Source organism: Ranitomeya variabilis, chromosome 2 (genome assembly GCF_051348905.1).
Source record: "Ranitomeya variabilis isolate aRanVar5 chromosome 2, aRanVar5.hap1, whole genome shotgun sequence".
Classification (NCBI taxonomy): domain Eukaryota; kingdom Metazoa; phylum Chordata; class Amphibia; order Anura; family Dendrobatidae; genus Ranitomeya; species Ranitomeya variabilis.
The window spans coordinates 817,565,104-817,584,913 of NC_135233.1; the positions used below are offsets into that span (position 1 = coordinate 817,565,104).

At 43.7% G+C, this 19,810-nt stretch overlaps 1 protein-coding gene across 4 annotated transcripts in view; it reads right to left on the reverse strand.

Moving 5' to 3' along the window:
- PRIM2 (DNA primase subunit 2) overlaps positions 1-19,810 on the reverse strand; it is a 297,371-nt gene that overhangs the window by 116,350 nt on the left and 161,211 nt on the right. For all 4 annotated transcript variants that reach the window (XM_077289995.1, XM_077289992.1, XM_077289993.1 and 1 more), the window contains exons 9-10: positions 11,399-11,471; positions 10,772-10,957 (exon numbers count right to left, since the gene is read on the reverse strand). In XM_077289995.1, coding sequence (XP_077146110.1) covers positions 10,772-10,957; positions 11,399-11,471 — 259 coding nt within the window. The remainder of the gene's footprint in view (positions 1-10,771; positions 10,958-11,398; positions 11,472-19,810) is intronic.

Consider the following 19,810-nt stretch of genomic DNA (forward strand, 5'->3'; position numbering starts at 1 on the left):
GACCTCTGAACTCTTCCTGAGGGGGTACCAGAACAATTGCAGCCATTTTTAGGAGGTCCTGTATATCTGACCACATGGGGGATGACGATTTTAGATGGGAGCTGGAAACTAGGAACCTTTTGGGAGGGAGAGATATAAACTCTATTTTGTACCCCTGGGACACAACCTGTAAGGCCCAAGGACTCGTCGTTATCTCCCGCCATCCCTCTAGGAATTCGGCTAGACGACCCCCTACTCTGATGGCGTCATTTTCTCCGGTAGCTAGAACCCGAACCCGAGTAGCTCGAGTCTTTGGTTTTAAGCCTGCTATCCCCTCCTTTTTGGTAACTCCATCTACCTTGTTTCCCTTTACCCATGTAATCTGGTTTTTGATTATAGCGAGGTCTACGAAAGGGCTGGAATTTTTTAGGCTTTTCTTCAGGGAACCCTTTCTTTACGTCTGAGGCTTTCTCTAAGATATCATCGAGGACCGGTCCGAAGACCCTGCCCCCGGAAAAGGGTATCGAACACAGCTTATTCTTAGAATGCATATCTCCCGACCAGCATTTGAGCTAGATAGCTCTTCGGCTGCATTAGATAGGGATTGACCCCTAGCTGCGCACCTAACGGATTCTGCGGATGCATCTGCCAGAAAGGTGGTTGCCAATTTTAACAGAGGCAGGGATTTCAGAACAGTTTCCCTAGGAGTTTTAGCTGTTAATTGATCCTGAAGGTCATCTAACCACAGGTGCATGGAGCGAGCAACCGATGTCGCTGCTATATTAGCTCCAATAACTGCTGATGAACTCTCCCAGGCCCTTTTTAAAAGGCCATCTGCCTTTCTATCCATGGGCTCTTTTAGGTTGGAAGAGTCCTCAAAAGGAATTGCAGTCCTTTTGGACACTTTAGCCAACGGTATGTCTATTTTAGGAATGTCGACCCATTCTTTAACTTCGTCTGGATCAAACGGCAAGCGAAGTCTGAAGTCTTTAGGAATAGTCAGTCTTTTCTCTGCTTCCTCCCATTCCTCCAGAATCATGGATAGGATATGGGAATTTACCGGAAAAACCTTAGAGGTTTGAGAGCGTAAGCCACCAAACATCTCATCCTGAACAGAACAGGATGGCTGAGGCTCCTCGATCAGCATAGTATGACGCACAGCCTCTAACAGTTCTCCCGTGTCTGCAGAGGAAAATAAATATCTTCTCCCTTTCTCCGGAGGTTCTCTACTTTCTTCTTCCTCTTCTAAGTCTGACACGGAAGATGATGAGTCTCCTGATGAGTACTCTTCCCTCGGCCTTTTCCTAGATTTTTCTGGAAGTGAGGCCTGAGGAAGTATCAGGCCTGATACGGAAGCCTGAACCTCCTCTTATAATAGCTCTCATGTTTGTCATGAGAGAAGCCTGCTCCTCTCCTATGATCCTGCAGGTGCATGCTTCACACAGGGGTTTCTGCCAGGTATCCTTCATCTTAGCCGCACAGATAGGACACTTTTTATTCCTGCTGGGCTTCTTTAAGGATTTCTCAGGCAAGGAGGCTGCCTATAAAGAACACATAGCAATCGCTAGTATAGTACTTTTTTTTTTTTTTTTTTTTAAGGGAATCCATATAATACAGGGCTCCTGCCCCACTTACTGGTGCTATGGTCTCCTGCCCCTCTGATCTAGTTGCGTCCTCCATGTTCCTCTGGAGATCGCTAATGCCCCAGCACATACCTTTTTTATCCTGTTCTTCTTGGAGCGTCCGTGCCATCTGACCGCTCCAAACTTCCTGCAGCTGCAGAGATGCCGCCCGCCCCCCTCGGCCGCAAACCGGAAGTGATGCGCGGCCGGAATCAGAGCGCGGTGCAGCGTGCTTTGGCTTCCCCGACGGCCGCATGGAAACGCCGACATCACCAGAGGCGGCCGCCGGGATCGCATGCACCAGGGGGCGCGACGGAAGGATCGAGAGCCCCCGGCAGGGAGAAGCGATCCTCATACGAGGAGCAGCGCTACACTGGTAGGCAGAGGGACCCTCGGGCGGGTGTCGGCCAGCGGGTGCCTCATGGTAGGAAGGGTGAGGCAAAGCCCCCCCGATCCACACCTCCCACACAGAACGGTCAGACCTCTCGTCCGTTCCTATCCATAATGGGACAGGAAAAACACTGAAGGGTGGTAGGGGGAGGGTCCTTTTAACCTCTCGTGTTTCCTGTCCCATGATGGATAAGAAGGACGTCCTCCAGTGTGCTGTCAGGTGGTGACCTGGAAATAAACATTTCTGACATGCAAAAACAAAACCCCAAAAAATTAGTGACCAATATAGCCACCTTTCTTTATGATGACACTCAGCAGCCTTCCATCCATAGAGTCTGTCAGTTGCGTGATCTCTTTACGATCAACGTTGCGTGCAGCAGCCACCACAGCCTCCCAGACACTGTTCTGAGAGGTGTACTGTTTTCCCTCCCTGTAGATCTCACATTTTATGAGGGACCACAGGTCCTCTATGGGGTTCAGATCAGGTGAACAAGGGGGCCATGTCATTTTTTTTTCTTCTTTGAGACTTTTACTGGCTAGCCACACTGTGGAGTAGTTGGAGGCATGTGATGGAGCATTGTCATGCATGAAAATCATGCTTTTCTTGAACGATACCGACTTCTTCCTGTACCAGAGCTTGAAGAAGTTGTCTTCCAGAAACTGGCAGTAGGTCTGGGAGTTGATCTTCACTCCATCCTAAACCCGAAAAGGTCCCACAAGTTCATCTTTGATGATACCAGCCCATACCAGTACCCCATCTCCACCTTGCTGGCGTCCGAGTCTGAGTCGAGCTCTCTGCCCTTTACTGATCCAGCCTCTGGCCCATCAAGAGTCACTCTCATTTCATCAGTCCATAAAACCTTTCAAAAGTCAGTCTTAAGATATTTCTTGGCCCAGTCTTGACGTTTTGTCTTATGTTTCTTGTTCAAAGGTGGTCGTTTTTCAGCCTTCCTTACCTTGGCCATGTCCCAGAGTATAGCACACCTTGTGCTTTTTGATACTCCAGTAACGTTACAGCTCTGAAATATGGCAAAACTGTTGGCAAATGGCATCTTGGCAGCTTCACGCTTGATTTTCCTCAATTCATGGGCAGTTATTTTGCGCCTTTTTTGCCCAACACGCTTCTTGCGACCCTGTTGGCTATTTGCCATGAAACGCTTGATTGTTCGGTGATCAAGCTTCAAAAGTTTGGCAATTTCAAGACTGCTGCATCCCTCTGCAAGACATCTCACAATTTTGGACTTTTCAGAGCCCGTCAAATCTCTCTTCTGACCCATTTTGCCAAAGGAAAGGAAGTTGCCTAATAATTAAGCACACCTTATGTAGGGTGTTGATGTCATTAAACAACACCCCTCCTCATTACAGAGATGCAAATCACCTGATTTACTTAATTGGTAGTTGGCTCTCAAACCTGAACAGCTTGGAGTAGGACAACATGTATAAAAAGTATCATGTGATCAAAAATACAACTTGCCTAATAATTCTGCACGCAGTGTAGAAGAAAGAGTCGACATTGACTGTTAGGATTGCTAGTTCCATAGGTGGCACTAGAGTTCTAGTCCTCTTCCTTTCTGAAGAGACAATTTGCATATTTCCCAGAGGAGCATTGCGGCTTTAAGTCTCCTCACCTCGACATGCTTAACATGTCACTCTCCGCAAGGAGAATACTTCTTGGATCCCGGTCAGACGCCTCTCAATCAGCCAAACCAGATCTCCACTTTGCACTGACGAGGCGCAGTACCCCCAAAACACAGTGTCTGCAAATTGAGATCTGGTTTGGCTCTTATCCTGAGTCATATGACAAGGCTCGTTAAAGGGTTGACATTGACTTTTAGGATTGCTACTTCCAATAGGCGGCACTAGAGTTCTAGTCCTCTTCCTCTCTGAAGAGACAATCTGGAATAATAAGACATCCAGGGAGATATCAACATATCATGTTATTCAGTTCCCTATGACCTGCATGCCCATATAGGCCAAACCACTGCACAACCAGCTCTACCCTCACCTACTGTATCCTCACCCATCCCTTGGAGATTGTGAAACCTCGCGGGCAGGGTCTTCTCTCCTCCTGTACCAGTTGTGACTTGTATTGTTCAAGATTATTGTACTTCTTTTTATTATGTATACCCCTCCTCACATGTAAAGCGCCATGGAATAAATGGCGCTATAATAATAAATAATAATAATATAGGCAGCTTAGGAGGGTTGATCCAACTGATATTCTGTTTAATTCCTTCATCCCCGGGTGAGTTTCCATTTCTGATTTTCCTCCCCTTCTTCCAACAGCCATACATTTCTTTGTCCCTCCATGTAGCAGTAAGGGGCTTGTTTATTTTGCAGGAAGGAGTTGTACTTTTGAATGACACTCATTTTATCATGTGATGTACTGGAAAGCAGGAAAAAAATTCCAAATGTGCTGAAATTGCAAAAACAATCGCAGAATATTTTTTGGGGGTTATTTACCATGTTCACTGTAAAGTAAAACAGAACTGGCTACATGACTCTTCAGGTAATACAAGTATGCAGATACCAAACGTGTAGCTTTTATTTAAGTGGTGAAAAAAATGTTAAAAATGGCTCTCGACGCCATTTTCTATGACCCAAAACGTTTTCATTTCTCAGGATATAGGGCGGGGTGAGGGCTTATTTATTGTGCCCTGAGTGGACATTGTTACAGATACCATTTGGGGGTAGATAGTGTTTTGATAGCCTCCTACTGAATTTTACTGCAATACTGAAGCAGCAAAACAAATTTAATTCTGCCATTTTGACTTTTTTTGTTTTTGTTATGCCGCTTACCAACTGGATTAATTTACAATTTTGATAGATCTAACTTTTAGGAACACAGCGATACCAAAAGTGTATTTTTTATTGTTTTATTTTAATGAGCAAAAAGGGGTGGATAGAAGTTGTGTGTTTTTGTTTTTGTTTTTTTTTACTTTTTCCTGTTTTTAATAGTCCCCTTAGGGTCTTGATGCATGCTATGTATAGTGAAAATTACGGTCTGGCTTTCACTGAAGGATCATAATGACAGGTACAGGGGTCATCAGTTGACTCCGGCTTTCATGGCAACCATGCACCCTATGATCACATCACTGGCGCACTAATGGGAGGATGGAATGGTACACATATTGCCAGTGCATGAAAAGTGTTGCTGTCAGAGAATGACAGGTTAACAGCTGTGGCTGTTTAAAGGGCATGATGGCTAATTAAATCAGTCATTATGTGCGGGGTAAGATATGGGTCTGTGAAGCACGCTCGAATCAAAGGCAGGGGACACTTTTTTACATACACGTACGTCAAAAGACATGAAGGGTTTAGGGAGTTGGAAGTGGAAAGAACTCCGCTCCACTCACTGCTGTTAAAAGCGGATGCTGGCTGTGTAAGGGTATATGCAAACCCATCATTTAGACAGTTGCTTGGCCGCATCGTTTTTAAAGCCTGCGGTGTTTTTCACTGGAGTATCTTTTTGGACAAGATTTGCGGAAGCTTTGCCTTTGGTGTTTTTAAAAGCCGAGGAGGGCTGTGGAGTCGGTAAGCCAAACCAAAATGAGCTCCAACTCAGACTCCACAGCCCTGACAGGGCTTTTCTACATCTGGAATTTTTGTTCATTCATGAAGGCAAAACTGCTCCAGCTGCTTCATGTTAAATGGTTTCCTCTGGTGAACAACAATCTTTAATTCTGACCCCAGATTCTCAATAGGATTAAGGTCTGGGCTTTGACTGGGCCACTCCAAAACATTTACACATTTCCCCTTAGGCTGCCGTCACACTAGCAGTATTTGGTCAGTATTTTACATCAGTATAAAACCAGGAGTGGAACAATTAGAGGAAAAGTATAATAGAAACATATGCACCACTTCTGTATTTATCACTCACTTCTGGTTTTGGCTTACAAATACTGATGTAAAATACTGACCAAATACTGATAGTGTGACGGCAGCCTTAAATCACTTGAGCGTTGCTTTAGCAGTATGCTTTGGCTCATTGTCTTGTTGGAAGGCGAACCTCCAACCCAGTCTCAAATCACTGACAGACTGTAACAAAAGTATCCCTGTATTTCGCATCATCCATCTTCCCCTCGACTCGGACCACTTTCATTGTCCCTGCTGACGAAAAACATTTCACTGTATGGATGGTGTTCTTGGGGTGATGAACGGTGTTGGCTTGGCACCAGACACAGCGTTTACCTTAGGGCCCAAACAGTTAAAGTTTGGTCTAATTTTACTACAGCAACTTCCTCCATACATTTGGAGAGTTCCTCACATACCTTTGGCAAACCCAAAACAAGCCTAACTATTTCTGTGAGTAAGCAAAGGCTTTTTTCTGCCCACTATGGAGAGTACAGCTTATTATGGTCATATGGACAGATACTCCAGTTTTTGCTTGGGAACTCTGCAGATTCTCCAGGGTTACCGTTGGTCTCTATGCCGCCTATCTGATTGCCAGGACTGAGAGCTTTGATGGGCGGCCCTCTCTTGGCAAGTTTGTTGTGGTACCATGTTCTTTCCAGATGATGATGATAATGGAAATTTTGATGGTGCTCAGAGATTGAGATTTTTTTTTTTTTATAACCCAACCCTGACTTGTTTGGAGATGTCCTTTGTCTTTATGGTGTTGAATGGTTAGTGCTGCCTCTTAATGGTATTGCAGCCTCTGTAGCCTTTCCGAAAAGGTGTGTATATACTGACAGACCATATGGCACTTAGATTGCAATCAGGCGATCTTCCTTTCACTTATGTGACTTATGAAGGTAATTGCTTGCACCAAAAATGTTTAAGGCTTCATCACAGAAGGGGTGAAAACATATGCACATGCCAATTTTTACAAAAATATTTAAACAGGTTGTAATGTAATAAAATACAGTACAGATCAAAAGTTTGGACACATCTTCTCATTTAAAGATTTTTCTGTATTTTCAAGCAAAAGGTGGCTACTTTGAAGAACCTAGAATATAAGACATATTTTCAGTTGTTTCACACTTTTTTGTTAAGTATATAATTCCACATGTGTTAATTCATAGTTTTGATGCCTTCGGTTCCGTGTGAATGTACAATTTTCATAGTCATGAAAACACAGAAAAATCTTTAAATCAGAAGGTGTGTCCAAACGAGCCCCGCTGTGTCTTCCCCGTCCTCCGCATTGACGCTCCAGCAGAGGACAGCGCGCACACTAATCGCGTCATCACGCCCTCTGACCTGAGCGTCACTGCAGAAGACACAGCGGCGCCGACGGTGGAACGAGGAACAGGTGAATATAGCACACTGCTCCAGGCGCGGTCCCTGGACGTCCCTGGTTCTCCGGGCGCCGGCAGCTTCTTCCTGTATTGAACGGTCACATGGTACCGCTCATTACAGTAATGACTATGCGGCTCCACCCCTATGGGAGTGGAGTGGGGTCCATATTCATTACTGTAATGAGCGGTATCACGTGACCGCTCAATACAGGAAGAAGCTGTCAGCGCCCGGAGAACGAGGGACGTCCAGGGACCGCGCCAGGAGCAGGTGAGTAATATTAGACAGCTGCCGCTCCCCCTCCCCTGCCGACCCCTGGGAATGACTTCAGTATAAGCTGAAAGGGGCAATTTCAGCCTAAAAGAATGGGCTGAAATTCTCGGCTTATACTCGAGTATATACGGTATATAAAATTTCATGAATCACCTGTCAGTTCAAGATGCTTATTACATCCCTATAGGGTTTCTGTGAGTGGTATAGTAGTTTACAAAGTGGTGTCCCGGGTGGGGCATTTCTGCGTTTTTGTCACCTCAGGGGCTCTGTCAATAAAACATGGTGTCCACAAAGCAATTCAGTTAAATTTGCACTCCCAACAGTCAAATAGTGCTCCTTCCCTTCCGAGAATGCATTGAGCACACAAAAGTGATTTCCGACCACCTATGTGGTATCGGCGTACTCAGGAAAATTGGGCAACAAACTGTAAAGTTAATTTTCACCAGTAACCATTGTGAAAATGTTGAGCGCAAGTGCTCATTACTCCAGTTTGCATCGGGTACTCAGGTATCCACCGAATATCGTGTGTGCTCGAGTTCCTGCTCCACATGTTTTGCGGCGTTAGACACCCAAAAAAAAAAACATGCGGGGATCCGCAATACTCCATGCGTACACGAGCACCCAATGCAAACTTGAGTAGCGACCACTTGCGCTCAACACTAGCAGCTTTTTTTTTCTATTTTGAAGGGAAAAAAAACAATTCTAACACCAATGCTAACACAAACCGACCCCAATTGCAACCCTAAACCCAAACAATGGAGAAAAAAAAATTTAAATGTCACTTTATAATTTTTACCTAACTAAGGGAATTACAAAGGGAATTTGATTTACTATTTTTTTTTCTTTTGATCACTGTGCTAGGGTCTATCAAAGTGATAAAAATAAACCAAAAGGTAAAATTCCCGTCATGAACCGGGGTTTTTTTTTTGCCCCTGGTTCCGTTCTGAAGGGGATTTATCTATATCCCACTTCTGGTTTGGAACTTGCAGCTCTCTGGCGCCTCCCTTACCCTCAGGTCAGACCGGATACTGCACGTAGGATAATTAGTCGCCAGAAAGGCTGCCTTACTTTGTACTGGCTAATAGGCACACTGCAGCGAGGGCGATATTACTACTCCCACTCAGGCGGGAACAATAATTATCAACGCCGTCCGTTGCTACAAAGCCTCCCAAACACACAAGTCAAATCCACTGCCACCAGCTCCGATTTCTTAATTAATCACGAGTCCGGAGCCAACCCAAATTAGTAGCGTAATTCACTTCAGAGGACGTGACAGTTTGTTATAGAGCAAGGAGAAACAAAACTAGTAATTTTATATATTTTACTCCAAAAAAAGGTAGGCAGTGTTTACAGAAGTATAAAAAGGTATTATAAAAGTAGACAAGTAGCGTATGTACAGTACAATTACAAATAAAATGGTATTAAAGTTGTAAAACACATTTTGTTCATATGATTTCATCTCATGGCTGACCATGTGCTGTGGGGGATGGGCACACCTCTAGATGCATCACAAGGTCTGTCTCGCAGCTAGACCAAGGACAAAAGACCAGGGAAGACTGAGGTCTCCCTCAGTTATCTCTGTGCCCAAAACCAAGGCACTTCCCCTGTGATGACCTCACTCAGAGGCTGAATACTCCCATTTCTTAGAGTTATGTCAAGCCATTTCTATACATAACTCGCTGTATGAACCTCGTAGAAGAACGAAACATGGATCTTGAGGCTCACCACATCAGGGTGTTCGTTTAAGTATAAACACAGCGTAGGTATATGACCCGCTTACGAAGAAATCCATTCCTTGCATATCGTTGGCTTAGATCCTAGCGATTTCAGTGAGTTATAGATTTCTCGGTGGACATTCGGAATATGCAACCCTTATATCGCTATCCTTGATCGGTGCCAGTATACATAACTTTTCAAGAACAAAAGAGTCCCATGCAGTGGCTGTACCAGTTTTAGCTAGTATCAGGTGGGAGGGGGGATGAGGGGGTTTAGGGAGAGACTGGCTTTTGCAGCACAGAGCCATAAAAACTCTTCCGTGGGGCTGGCACGCTGGTCTCCCATTACAACTATATAAGCAGGGGGAGGGAGTTGCCTGCAGGCTGAGAGAAGCAGAGCTTTCTAGGCAGAGTGAAGAGGGGGGTCGGAAAAGCCCACAGCGTGTCTGAAAGCCATGGACCTTTTAGGTATATACTCATCACTACCGAAGCTACCGCCTCACCAACACCGGAGATCCTGCAACCCCCAACCTACTGTCTCCTTCCCCATAATCCTGCAGAATGTAAGCCCGCAAGGGCAGGGTCCTCGCCCCTCTGTATCAGTCTGTCATTGTTAGTTTGTTTACTGTAAGTGATATCTGTAACTTGTATGTAACCCCTTCTCATGTACAGCACCATGGAATCAATGGTGCTATATAAATAAATAATAGTAATATACTCAAAACATGGCATATTCATATTATCGTGACATTCCCTATTGTTGCCGGGTACTGGCAGATCTTGGTCGGGCGCACTGCACATGGCACCAGCCATTTTTTCCAGGAAGATGATGCAGAAGGCCGGAAAATGGAGCAGGAGGGACCAGGGGATGGCTTAGGTACCGAGGGACTCTGGGGACCTGATTTCTCTCTTCTCTAATATCTTAGATCATATCAGAGGAGAAATGAATTTTAAAATCAGACCTTTTTTAATGTGAATGCTGTTATTCAGTGAATAATGGCGATTACGTGACAGGGGACAGTAAAAACCGGTCCTGATCATGTTCTCCATGGTCTCAACTACCCCAAGTAATTAAGACCTCGGAGATTTTCCGACGCTGGGTGGCGCTATAATACTATTTCTCAGCGCCTTTAAAAAGCAGTGCTGAGGAATAAGTACCCTTAACTGTCGCCATTAAAAGGCATATCAACGATCATTGTAAACACTAGTCATTTTAACCCCTTATCAACATTTTTGCCTTTTTGTAAAAAAAAATCTATGTACACACAACCAAATAAAAAGAAAAAAAATCTGCAAAAATATAAAGGAGGAGCTCTTGGGAGCGAGTGAATTATGCAAATTGTTGATTCTCTCATCTTGCTGCATGCATGCTCTCTGATGGCTCCCATATTCCTCAACACCACTATCATCACATTCCCATAACCCCCCAAGCTACAAACAATCAACAGCTACACAGAGCAACTGTATTCCATGCATTACTGTAATAAACTGAATGTTCCAACCAAGGTAGTATCACACGTTCAATATAATAATTAGGCCAGTTAAGTTAATGGATACCTTTTCAGAGTCAACCTTTCCCTTTGTAAATTCCAGCTTCCAGAACTGCAGCGCCTGTTCTAGCGTCAAGCCAATACCTTTTAGGAACAGACCATATTGCATGCGTCCACCATGACGAAGGTGATGGTTTTCCCTCAAATACTTATGCAGTTGTCGCATACAGAGAGGGAATGATTTAGAAGCCAGCTGAAAAAACAAATAAATGTATATTATTCATGTAAAATAAAAAATCTGTATGATTCATAACTAGATTTAGGGTACGTGCACACGTTCAGTACTTGCAGCAGAAAAAAATCTGCTACAAATACTGGATTGTTGGCCGTAAAAATGTGTAAACTGTTGAATGAAAAATCGGAAAGATTGACATTTAATAATTTAAAACTGTGCATGAGATTTTAGAAAATCTCATTCACTTTGCATGTACAGTAAAATGCTGTGTTTTTTCTTCTTGGAAAAAAATGTGGCAAAAACACAATGCGCGGACCTACCCTTGGACATACCCTTATTCCTGAATCCGCAAAAGATCTAACGCCTATATAACTACTACTGGTGTGCAGAAGCTATAGTAAAATAACCCACGTGAAAAAGAAGGAAAATGTTCTGAGACTCATGTTTTCCAATACTCACCGCATCAAGCTGGTCAAGGGAAATTTTTCCGGTATTTCTTTGTGAACTAAAGTCTTGTCCAACATAAGAATGACTAGAACAAAGACAACAAATAAAACAGTTATCTGCCAATTCACTGAAAAACTGTACACAGAAAAAGGAATAATGAATTTGCTGGAAATAATGAGACAAGTCATCTCAATGTGCTAGGAAGGTCAGAATTTAGTCTAAGGCCGGCATCACACTGGCGTTTTAAACGGCCGAGTGCAATGCGATAAAAAAATCGCATTGCACTCAGACCAATGTTAAGCTATGGGGCAGCTCCCACCAGCCGACTTTTTGTCGGCCGTTTTCCTCGGTCCGAGACAATCGCAGCATGCTGCGATTGTCTCGGACCGAGGAAAACTCTCCGCTCACTCACACCCACATAAGCCTATGGGTGCGAGTGAGACAACGCACATCACTTGGATATCATCCGAGTGATGTGCGTTATAAGCGGACCCCAGCAATGGAGGAGATGGAGAAATTTATTTCTCCGCCTCCTCCGCAGCTGTGCTCCGATCCTCCCTGTGTGAGGGAATCGGAGCACAGATGCATGACACTCGACTCCTGCTCTGCTGCGAGCAGGAGCCGAGTGTCATTAGCATATCGCATCCGATGCTTTCGCATCGGATGCAATATGCCAGTGTGATGCCGGCCTAAGAATAGGTGCAAACGTCATCAGTGTTGCTCAACGCAATCATTCAGTTCTGCTCTTGCAAGGGTTTTATTGGTAGAATCTAGTGATGATCGAACGTGCTCTGATAACAGGTTATCGGAGCATGCTCGGGTGTTATCAGAGTATCTTGGGCCTGCCTGGATAATATGTTCGAGTATCCCTGCAGCTGCATGTTTTGCTCATTAGACAGCCTCAACACATGCGCCTGTTTATTAGGGAATCCCCATGTGTGTTGCAGCTGTCTAACAGCCACAAATCATGCAGCCGCAGGGACACTCGAACACATTATCCGAGCACACCCAAGACACTCTGATAAAAGCCAAGCATGCTCAGACAGGGTGAATAATGGCTATTTTATGACGATCATTTTAACAAAAAAGAATATACTGTCATGAGTATACAATCCATGTCTTCAACCTTTGGAAATCAGTTTTTAAGCAAACGACAACTGAATGGTGTATGTTAACGTTCGATTTCAATGGAAGTTATATCTGAACATTATTGTTAAAATAAATTTATATGGGTAAATAATAAAAAGGTAAAATTAAAAAGTTAAAAATTAAAAAACTTTTTAAAGCCACCATTGTTGTATTTGTACATCTGAAATATCAAAAATGTTATTTAGTCCTGGGTGTTGTTCGGGAGCAGACAAGAACACTTATAACGAGTGGTAAACATAAGAGCTATACACAAACTGATCAATATTTCATTTCAACAATTGCAATATCTGCTCGGACGGGTCTTGAAAAAGAAAATGGTTAGTTGAAGAGTAAAAAAATAATCAATGCCCAATCACATAACATTTTCAGTAATTTTCTACTATTTTTAATTAAAGAGTTTTAAATTCTGAAAGCATTAAGTCAAATGGAAACTCAAGGTAGTCCAGTATTAAAAGCAATAAAATTAAGCCCATATTTACAAAACAATCAGCCGGGAGTGTCAAACTAATTGCTTGCATGCTGCGCTACAGTTCTCCCACTGCTCTCCGACAGGCTTTCACTAATTCACACACAAATCAGACAGAAAAGAATGCAGACACAAAATAACTACATTGAATGAGGGGCAAAAACAAAACAAAAACAAATAATGGAAATCCTGAGCAACCAGTACTGGAAATAAGCATCAGATTAGATGCTGGCAGCAATATTATTGCTCACGCTGGCACGTCTCTATTAATGCCACATGCTGTAGGTCTGCATTTTTTATTTTATTATATACTAGCAAAATACTCGCGGCTTCGCGCGTGGAAAATATGTTAAATTGTTGGCTATGATAGCTAAAGTAACATTTTCAGTGTCACCCTGAAATTGACATTTTCAGAGTGATACAGTAATTTTTTTTTTCCACTTTAAATTTTTATTATTTTGGCATTTTACTAATTTGTGGTAACGTTGTTGTATAGTTGCCCATAGCAACCAATCAGAGTTCAGCTTTCACTTTACCTCACCAGCTTCAGTGATGAAAGCTCCCTGCATAGCAAGCAATAATGAAGATTTTACCATGAGGCATTTTTTCCCTGACCAATATTGCTGCTCCGTAACGGTCGTTCGTGAGCATAGGGTGCTTCCATCTGAGTGTGGTTGCATGCGTGTGTATGCGCGCGCGCGTGCGTGCGTGCGTGCGTGCGTGCGTGCGTGCGTGCGTGTGTGTGTGTGTGTGTGTGTGTGGTATTTGTAGACAAAATGTAGACAAAACCGAACTCCTCATCGTTCCTCCACCTCACGTATCTCCCCTACCCGATCTATCTATTATGGTAAACGGCACCACGCTCTCTCACGAACCTGCAATCCGCTGCCTCGGAGTAACTCTCGACTCTGCCCTGTCCTTCAAACCACACGTCCAAACTCTTGCCACCTCATGTTGCCACCAACACAAAAATATTGCAAGAATCCGTCCCTTCCTCAGCCCTCAATATACTAAAACTCTTGTGCATGCCTTCATCATCATCTCCTGCCTCGACATCTGCAACACCCTCCTGTGTGGCCTCCCTGCTAACTCTCTTGCACCACTCCAGTCTGTCCTCAACTCTGCTGCTCGCCTAATCCTTGCTACTCCCCTGTTTCTCCCCTTTGCAAATCCCTCCACTGGCTCCCAATTCCCCAACGAATCCAGTTCAAACTACTAACACTGACCTACAAAGCCATGCACAACCAGTTCCCTCACTATATCTCTGAAGTAATCTCCCAATATCTTCCCTCACGCAATCTTCGATCCTCCCAAGAACTCCTGCTCTGCTCCACACTTATTCGTTCCTCACACAACCACCTCCAAGATATCTCCGGAATAAACTCCATCCTCTCTCATTCCCTGCCTCAACACTTACGATTATCCACCACCCTCGGATCCCTCAGACGGAACCTGAAAACCCATCTCTTCAGGAAAGCCAACAGCCTTGCAATAACCATTCTGCCGCCTCACCACCACCCGAGCTACCGCCTCACCACCACCTGAGCTGCTGCACCCCAGACCTTCTGTCTGTCTTCCCCATTATCCCGTATAATGTAAGTCCACAAGAACAGGGTCCTCTCCCCTCTGTACTAGTGTGTCATTTTAAATTTGTTTAATGTAAACGATATCTATAACTCTGTATGTAACCCCTTTCTCATGTACAGCACCATGGAACTAATGGTGCTCTATAAATAATTTGTGGGGTGGTGTTTGTGTAGTGTGTTGTGGCATTTGTGTGGTGTTGCGCTTGTGGGTTGGTGTATGTGTGCTGTCTGTGTGATGTTTGTATGGTGTTTGTGAAATGTTTGTGTGTTGCATGTGGTGGTGCAGGCACCTTTAGCAGCGACTCTTTGGTGCCGTTGCTATAATCTGTCCCTGTCATTCACAACTGTTGTTTTCCCCTCAGCACTTTTACTTTCACCTTCACATTTCTCCATTATATGTATAGGGGATAACGTCGGGGGCCCCAATCTCATGACGGGGGGACGCTAGCCAGATTTAACATGTGTAGTACTCTGCTCCTGTGGGTGGAGAGGGGACGTGCCAAATTTCACCCAAATCGGGCGAGAACTGTGGATTTGTATAGAGCGGGCTGCTACAGATTTTGAGATATATATACAGTACAGACCAAAAGTTTGGACAAACCTTCTCATTTAGAGATTTTTCTGTATTTTCACGACTATGAAAATTGTACAGTCACACTGAAGGCATCAAAACTATGAATTAACACATGTGGAATTAAGTATATACTAACAAAAAAGTGTGAAACAACTGAAATTATGTCATATTCTAGGGTCTTCAAAGTAGCCACCTTTTGCTTTGATGACTGCTTTGCACACTCTTGGCATTCTCTTGATGAGCTTCAAGAGGTAGTCACCGGGAATGGTCTTCCAACAATCTTGAAGGAGTTCCCAGAGATGCTAAGCACTTGTTGCCCCTTTTGCCTTCACTCTGCGGTCCAGCTCACCCCAAACAATCTCGATTGGGTTCAGGTCTGGTGACTACGGAGGCCAGGTCATCTGGCGTAGCACCCCATCACTCTCCTTCTTGGTCAAATAGCCCGTACACAGCCTGGAAGTGTGTTTGTGGTCATTGTCCTGTTGAAAAATAAATGATGGTCCAACTAAACGCAAACCGGATGGAATAGCATGCCGCTGCAAGATGCTGTGGTAGCCATGATGGTTCAGTATGCCTTCAATTTTGAATAAATCCCCAACAGTGTCACCAGCAAAGCACCCCCACACCATCACACCTCCTCCTCCTCCTCCTCCATGCTTCACGGTGGGAACCAGGCATGTAGAGTCCCATCTGTTCACCTTTTCTGCGTCGCACAAAGACACAGTGGTTGGAACCAAAGATCTCAAATTTGGACTCGTCAGACCAAAGCACAGATTTCCACTGGTCTAATGTCCATTCCTTGTGTTCTTTAGCCCAAACAAGTCTCTTCTGCTTGTTGCCTGTCCTTAGCAGTGGTTTCCTAGCAGCTATTTTACCATGAAGGCCTGCTGCACAAAGTCTCCTCTTAACAGTTGTGGAGATGTGTCTGCTGCTAGAACTCTGTGTAGCATTGACCTGGTCTCTAATCTGAGCTGCTGTTAACCTGCGATTTCTGAGGCTGGTGACTCGGATAAACTTATCCTCAGAAGCAGAGGTGACTCTTGGGTCTTCCTTTCCTGAGGCAGTCCTCATGTGAGCCAGTTTCTTTGTAGCGCTTGATGGTTTTGCAACTGCACTTGAGGACACTTTCAAAGTTTTCCCAATTTTTCGGACTGACTGACCTTAATTTCTTAAAGTAATGATGGCCACTCGTTTTCTTTAGGCTACTTTCACACATCAGGTTTTTTGCATCAGGCACAATCCGGCGAATGTTGGAAAAACCGGATCCGGTGCAGATTGTAAAAAAACTGATGCGACGGATGCTTTTTTTCGATGGATCCGGCTAGCATATCTAGATTATTGGCTAAAAAAAAAAAATTTGGAGCATGCTCAGTTTAAAAAAACGGAATCCGGCACCAGAATCCGTCATTTTCCGTATCCGGCACCCATAAGCTTCCATTCTAGCAAACAGCCGGAAGCGTAGGATCCAGCGCTTCCGGCTTTCTTGCCGGAGACAAAAAACGTTGCTATGGACGTTTTTTCCAGAAACCAGAAATGGCAGATTTTCTGGATCCGGCGAAAAACGGACGAAACGCAATGTCATCCGGCGCAATCCGGCACTAATACAAGTCTATGGGAAAAAAAATGGATCCGGCGGCAACATTGGCCGGATCCGTTTTTTTTAAATTTAGCCGGATTGAGCCTGACAGCGTAAACCTGATGTGTGAAAGTAGCCTTACTTAGCTGCTTTTTTCTAGCCATAATACAAATTCTAACAGTCTATTCAGTAGGACTATCAGCTGTGTATCCACCAGACTTCTGCACAACACAACTGATGGTCCTAACCCCATTTATAAGGCAAGAAATCCCACTTATTAAACCTGAAGTGAAAACCATTCCCGGAGACTACCTTTTGAAGCTTATCAAGAGAATGCCAAGAGTGTGCAAAGCAGTCATCAAAGCAAAAGGTGGCTACTCTGAAGAACCTAGAATATAAGACATAATTTCAGCTGTTTCACCCTTTTTTTTGTTAAGTATATAATTCCACATGTGTTATTTCATAGTGTTGATGCCTTCACTGTGAATGTACAATTTTCATAGTCATGACAACACAGAAAAATCTTTAAATGAGAAGGTGTATCCAAACTTTTGGTCTGTGCTATCTACACACACACACATATATATATATATATATATATATACACACACACACATACATACACACACACATATATATATACACATTCACACATATATATGCATACATACACACACATATATATATATATACATACATATATATATATATATATATATATATATATATATATACACACACATACATACACACACACATATATATATATATATATATATATATATATACATACATATATATATATATACACATTCACACATATATATGCATACATACACACACACATATATATATATATATATATATATATATATATATATATATATATATATATATATATATATACACACACACACATACATGGAAAAATTTCACTGTAAATAAAAAAAACATTTGGGGCCCAATTGATCAATTTGCTATTTTGATCATTTGCTTTTTTTCCCTTCAGTCTATCTCTGAAACCCCAAACCCTACCCATAATGATGAACATTAAATACATAAAACAGGTGAACACAAGACTGTTTTTTTTTAAGTCACAAATGAAAATCAGCTGACAAACACAGATACAGTAACTACTGAAATATAAAAAAAAAAAGACGCATATGCAATAATAAATCAGGCCCATAATATTATTAGTAGAGTGTTTGCTTTCCTGTGGCAGCTCCATACAAGGTCTGAAGAACCTGACAATAATTAAAAAGGAATCTGTCACCAGATTTTATTTGTCCCGTGTGAGCAGCAGCATAATGTAGGGGCAGAAATTCCAGTGATGTGTCACTTACTGTGCTGCGTGCTGTAATTTTGATATTATTACAGTTTTATTTGCTGCTGATCTACCAGTTCAAACAATAATAAGCTGTGACGAAATAATGACAACTGCAGCAGATTAGGGGCCACTGATTGGCTTCAGCGGTCGCGTGACTTAAAATCACGTGACTGCATTGAGAGAAATCACACACATCGGTGAAGCAGTGCTAACCCAGGAAGAGAGTATATAGATTTTGGCTTTTTTTTTTCTACAGACAAATTAGCATTTAAGAAGGTTGTTCAGTATTGCACAACCACCCCTTTAACCCCTTCCCGATCTGTGATACAGCGTATGCGTCATGAAAGTCGGTGCGAATCCGACCTGTAACGCATATGCTGTGTCACAGAATGATCGCGTTCCTGCAGGCCGGGTGAAAGGGTTAACTCCAATTTCACCCGACCTACAGGAACAGGGGGAGTGGTACTTCAGCCCAGGGGGGGGGGGGGGGGTGGCTTCGCCCCCCTGTGGCTACGATCGCTCTGATTGGCTGTTGAAAGTGAAACAGCCAATCAGAGCAATCGTAATATTTCAGCAATGAAAATTGATGAAATATTACAATCCAGCCATGGCCGATGCTGCAATATCATCGGCCATGGCTGGAGACCCCGATCTGCCCCCCACACACACTGACAGTGGCGATCTGACGCCGCTGTCAGCCTTTCCGACCCCTCCGTTCTGTCCCCACTGCCCTCCTCTCCGCTCCGCCCCCCCCCGTCCGATCCCACCCCCCTCATACTTACCGAGTCCTGGGGTCCGTTCCGGTGTCCGTCCGGCTTCCAGGATGGGCGCTGTTATGATCTGGTGGCCTAAGAGCAGCATGAGACGTACTCTGGAGAAGGTGGTACCTGTACTGACTGCAGACCCTGAACTTAACACCGCAACTAGAAGTAGCCGTGGAATGTACCTATCACTCCCTAGACATCTCGACACAGCCGGAGGACTAATTACCCCTAGAGATAGAAAAGGGAAAACTATCTTGCCTCAGAAAAAATCCCCAAAGGATAGACAGCCCCCCACAAATATTGACTGTGAGAGGAGAGGGAAAAAACATACACAGACTGAAATCAGAATTTAGCAAAGGAGGCCACTACTAGCTAAATAGAAAGGATAGGACAGAGTACTATGCGGTCAGTATTAAAACACTAGAAAATATCCACCACAGAAAATACAAAATCTCCACAGCTAACTAAAGATATGGAGGGTATATCTGCATCTCCAGAGATACCAGCTTGGCTAAACAAATCCTTATACAGACCAAGCTGGACAAGACCAAAACATAGAAAAGAACTGAACAATAAGGCCACAGCATGTGGACAGCAAAAAATCAAGGCCAGAACTTATCTTTGTTGAAATGAACAGCAAAGCAGGAGAGACCAGGCAGGGATGTGAATCCTCCAGGAACAATGGACAACTGGCACTGACTAAAGGGTCAGGCAAGACTAGAAAGCCCAGTCAGAATTACAAAAAGTGAACACACCTGATAAATGCTGAGATTCAGAGACAGCAGCGCTACCACTTACAACCACCGGAGGGAGCCCAAGAGCAGAACTCACAACAGGGCGCCTCCATCTTGCAAAATGGCGGGCGCATGCGCAGTGCGCCCGCCGAATCTGCCGGCCGGCAGATTCGTTCATTCATTTTGATCACTGTGATACATCCGGTCACAGTGATCAAAATAAAAAAAAAAATAGTAAATACCCCCCC